Genomic DNA, 5,208 nt, shown 5'->3' on the forward strand with positions numbered 1-5,208 from the left:
CTATGGGGAGGAAGTGGGAGGGGAGATGTTGCATTGTGCTAAATTGTGGTCAATGTCATGAGACAAAGTGTATGTGAACTGCTGTATGGAAAGTGTATTTGCTCTGTAAATTATCACCCAAATCACAATAAAAAAAAGAAAAGAAAACTATTGTTATATTAGTTGTAGGAAGTAAGTTGGTCAAATTAATGTTAGTTCCAGCTCGTAGTGACCCTATATATACAACAGAATGAAATTCTGACCAGTCCTATGCCATCCTCAGTCTTTGCTGTCTGAGCCCATTGTTGCAGCCACTGTGTCAATCCATCTTGTTGAGGCTCTTCCTCTTTTTTGTTCACCCTCTACTTTTACAAGCATAATGTCCTTCTCCAGGGACTGGTCCCTTCTCACAACATGACCAAAGTACGAGAGATGAAACCTCACCATCCTTACTTCTGAGGAACATTCTGGTTGTACTTCTTCCAAGACAGATTTGTTTGTTCTTCTGGCAGTCCATGGTATATTCAGGATTCTTTGCCAACACTATAATTCAAAGGCATCAGTTCTTCTGTGGTCTTTCTTATTCATTGTCCAACTTTAGCATGCATAGGAGGCAGTTGCAAACACCGTGGCTTAGATCTTCAAAGTGATGTCTTTGCTCTTTAACTCTTTAAAGAGGTTTTTTGCCACAGATTTGGTCAACGCAATATGAGGTTTGATGTCGTAACTGCTGCTTTCATTGGCATTGATTGCGGATCCAAGTAAAATGAAATCTTTGACAACTTCAGTCTTTTCTCCATTTATCATGATGTTGCTTATGTGTCCAGTTGTGAGGATTTTTATTTTCTGTATGTTGAGGTGTAATCCATACCGCAGAGTGTAGCATTTAATCTTCATCAGTAAGTGCTTCAAGTCTTCTTCACTATCAGCAAGCAAGATTGTGTCACCTGCATATCATAGGTGATTAATGAGTCTTCCTCAAATCCTGATGCTGTGTTCTTCTTCATGTAGTTCAGCTTCTCACATTATTTGCTCAGCATACAGATTGAACAAGTATGGTGAAAGAACACAACCCTGACACACATCTTTCCTGATTTTAAACCGTGCATTATCCCCTTCTTCTGTTTGAACAACTGCTTCTTGGTTTGTGTACAGGTTCCCCCTGAGCATAATTACGTGTTCTGGAACCCATTATTCTCAACGTTATCCATAATTTGTTAGGATCCACACAGTTGAATGCTTTTGCATAGTCAATAAAACACAGGTAAATATCTTTCTGATATTCTTTGCTTTCAGCCAACATCCATTTGGTAGAATTAGTATAGTTGTTTAGTTTCATAGCTGTTCCAAAATATACCAGCAGATGGAGAGGTTCTTTGCTAAAAAGGGCTAAAGTCTTTTGCTATGAGGTGCAGTTGAAAGCCTGGCAACAGCTTTTAAAGGCTACATATTAAAGCATGGAAAAAGCAAACTAAAATAGGACCCCTTCTGAATTTCAGGAATTTTCAAACTAGGTCCAGAGGAAAGATAATATGAAGCAGTTAATACAAAAATGAATGCTTTTTCTTTTTTCATCTTAAGAATTTTGTAGAGTTTTAAGTTCAAAGTTAGTTATTTCTTATGGAACATAGATAGACTCATGATTGAAATTATATTTTTCATCCCACTTTAAAGGTCAGATAAAAAGCTTCACAACCAAGATGTGTGCATATTTGAATTCAAATTATAGCTCGTTTTGAAAGGGGCTTTTTCTTTCTTAGAGTTGTCAGTGTTTGTACTCCTGGTGGCAAAATGTTAGCTTTATATCTGTGGGTGCAGAGGCTTTCTGCACCAGTTCTGAGAAAACTGACAAAATGTCAATTTTGCAAATTGATTAATTGCTTTCAGTTACACATGTGCTTTCAGAATATATTTTTCTCCTTCGTTTTCACTAAGAAAAATCTTGACACAAGCACAAACTCATTGCTGTTGAGTTGATTCCAACTCAGTGATTCTATAGGACAGAGTAGAACTGCCTCATATCATTTCCAAGGCTGTAATCTTTATGGAAGCAGATGATCACGTCTTCTTCCTACAGTGGCTGGTGTGGTCGAACTGCCAACCTTTCAGCTAGCAGCTGAGCACTTTAACCACTGCACCACTAGGGTTCCTTAAAAAGTCTGGACCTACTGCCATTGAATCGATTCTGACTCAGAGCCACCCTTTAGGACAGAGTAGAACTTCCCTAGTGTTTCCAGGGCTGTAAATCTTTAGGGAAGCAGACTGCTTCATCTTTCTCCCATGGAGTAATTGTTGGATTCCAACCACTGACCTTTTTGTTTAGTAGCAGAATGCTTTAACCCCTACTCCACCAGAGTTCCTTAAAGTCTAAGGCAACATTTTATTTATATACTGCTTATCAGAATGTATTTGGCTGCTAACCAGAAGATTGGTAGTTCAAACCTACCAGCTGCTCCGCAGAAGAAAGATGAGGCAATCTGCTTCTGTAAAGATTTACAGCCTTGGGAACCCACTGGGGGCTGCTATAAGTTGGAATCGACTCAATAGCAGTAGGTTTATCAGACGGTATTTTTTAACCTATTTAACTTCAACTCAGGAAATGTTTAACTATTAAAATAGAGAATATCAATAGTCTTTGCTAGTCATCTGCCACAAATTATTATTCACTGTAAGCATCACTAAGGAGTTCTGGTGGCACTGTGGTTAAGGCATTCAGCTGCTAACCAGAAGGTTGGTAGTTTGAACCCACCAGCTATTCTGCAGGAGAAAGAAGAGGCAGTCTGCTTCTGTAAACGTTTATAGCCTTGCAAACCCTATGGGGGGTCTCTGTGAGTCAAAATCAACTCAGTGGCAGTGGGTTTGGTTTTTTTGGTGAGCACCAGCTATTTGAATATTTCAGCTACTGTTACTTGTCTTGATTCATTCTGTATGATGCAATCCATGTTCTACTATTAAGGAACATGAATAGCATGCCACATAGGAATTTTTTGGGGGGCTGATGGCTTTTTCTTTGAGGTTATATAGTAGTATATTTCTTAAAGCACTTGGAAAAATAGCTTTTATGTAACAGCTTGAGGAATTATAAGCTTTGGTTTAACAAAGATTACTCCATTTTAGCACCAAGCCAGTATCTGTGAAATTCTTTTACGTCAGCATCGTCTCTCTCTGTTTAGGTGAAATGGAGACAGAAAGCCAGCCCAAGAGACTCTTCCAAGGCACTACCAACATGCTGTCTCCTGATGCTGCCCAGCTGTCTGATCTCGGTTCATGGTAAACAGTGAAATAACATCAAAAGGGTATTAGGATTCGATCTATTTAAAAAGACCCACATCAAGCGTATGGTGGGATAATTTAAAACATATTCAACTTCTGATCTGTGCTCGTAGAGGGGAAATCTCCAGGGAGATATAGATAATGTGAAAAAACAGATAATTTGAACGTCATGAATACTTTCTTTGGAAGTGTGTGTATCTCTCTGGCACCTTCACTTTCATTCCTAACTCCTATTAGCCCAGTCTCTCTCAATAGATGCGAATGGTGTGGAAGAGTGTCAACAGCTGGCTGGTGTGAGAAAGTTTCTGGGTTGCTGTGGGTAATATGCATTGATTGTAGCTGCTCTACCTGCATTTTGTATTATATCCTTTTAACCTAGCAGAGGATACCAGCATTCTCTTAAGCATATTTCTTTCATTATCTGTTGTTACAGAATTGGAGGTATTCCATCACAGTGGTTCCTAAGTTTATACCTTATTCACATAAATGCTTTTTTAGTCTTACTTGTCCTACTTTAGATCTCTAACTTAAGGACCTTCCATGTTTTTATAAAAGTTAACTTCTTTTCCTATTCCTGAACTTGAGCACCTACTTGCTAATCCATTAGAAGGAACGGGATGAAATAGCAGTAACCAGCTAGTATTTTGAAATCTACTCTCTGAGTACCCATGTTTTAGATACAGTCACATACTACCTTTCAGAACTTTTTTGTTCCTGAGTTTTATAATAAGAGTCTTCTAAAAGCCCCCAGAGGCACTCATTTTAAAGATAAGTGGATGGTGTCCTCTAAATGATGACACTTACAAGGGGTAAGGATCGACAGTTCTTCACCACTCACTCATTCGTTGTTTTCTGTAAAATAATCTGTACTTGTAGTTGATCAGGAAGTCAAGTTAGTCTAGGTTATTAAGCACGTTGATCAGTACGGTTCTAACCTTGGAGCAGATGCTTTTTAGATGGTTCTGTCTATTCAGCCCCACGATCTCTTTACCCTTTCATCTCTTGTCTGTCCTTGGTAGCGCAGTATGCTAATTGTAGTATGTTGTTGTTGTTGTTGTTATGTGCCGTCGAGTCAGCTCTGACTCATAGCAACCCCTTCTTGGGTTTCCGAGGCAGTATCACTACGGAAGTAGGATTGCCCAACCTTCCTTCCGAGGAGTGGCTGATGGGTTTGAACCGCCAGCCATCTGGTGAGCAGTCAAGTGCCTTAGCCACTATGCTACCAGAGCTCCTAATTGTAGTATAGAGTGCCTTTAAAGGTATGTAGATGATTGCACACAGAAACTTCTGAAGCTTGTCAAGAGGACTAGTGGATGAAATTGTATACTTAGTTGAAACTGCATATCACTTTTATGATAAAGTATGTTTTAATATAGGCATGCAACTATAAATAGATTTGCTTACCCAGTTACTAACCAAGTAACTAAGTTAGGTAAAAGATAGGAAAGCATTTTGCCAACATCTTACAGGGTGAGGTGATTTTTCTTTTTATATTGTCTTAGGCTGATTGTCCAGGGTGCCATATAACAGGTACAAGTGAATAAGTGAGAAAGGAAAGAGAAGGTACAGTATTACCAAGGGTCCTCTCCCCTGGTTCGACTTCTGTTCCTCTGAGCAGCATGACACAAGCTGTCTGGTGGCAGCTATGGTGAGACATCTGTTTCGGATTCTGCTACTCACATAACCCTTAGACCTGTGACTGGCCATGGGAACCCTGGGGACACTGACATTGGTGATGAGGGACAGTTTTGATCATCAAGCACACAAAGCTGCTGCCTCAATTAGAGAGATGATTCACTTTATTCCCAGCCACTCATAGGATACTAACAAGTCAAGACTCGGCTCAAGGAATATGTTAAAAAGAATTCTCTTCCTTCCTTAACCTTTTCTAATGGAAAATTTTAAACCTACATAAGAGTAGAGAGAATAGTAGAATGGACTCCCATGTACCCATTA

General features: G+C 39.3%; 1 protein-coding gene across 1 annotated transcript in view; it reads left to right on the forward strand.

The window, feature by feature from the left end:
* The window catches only part of PABIR2 (PABIR family member 2), a 22,535-nt gene that overhangs the window by 11,205 nt on the left and 6,122 nt on the right, over positions 1 to 5,208 (forward strand). Inside the window, exon 9 of the mRNA XM_042782295.1 lies at positions 3,153 to 3,249. Coding sequence (XP_042638229.1) covers positions 3,153 to 3,249 — 97 coding nt within the window. The remainder of the gene's footprint in view (positions 1 to 3,152; positions 3,250 to 5,208) is intronic.

The sequence above is a fragment of the Orycteropus afer genome, unplaced genomic scaffold, assembly GCF_000298275.1.
Source record: "Orycteropus afer afer isolate SDZICR_OR568_19922 unplaced genomic scaffold, OryAfe1.0 scaffold00287, whole genome shotgun sequence".
Classification (NCBI taxonomy): domain Eukaryota; kingdom Metazoa; phylum Chordata; class Mammalia; order Tubulidentata; family Orycteropodidae; genus Orycteropus; species Orycteropus afer.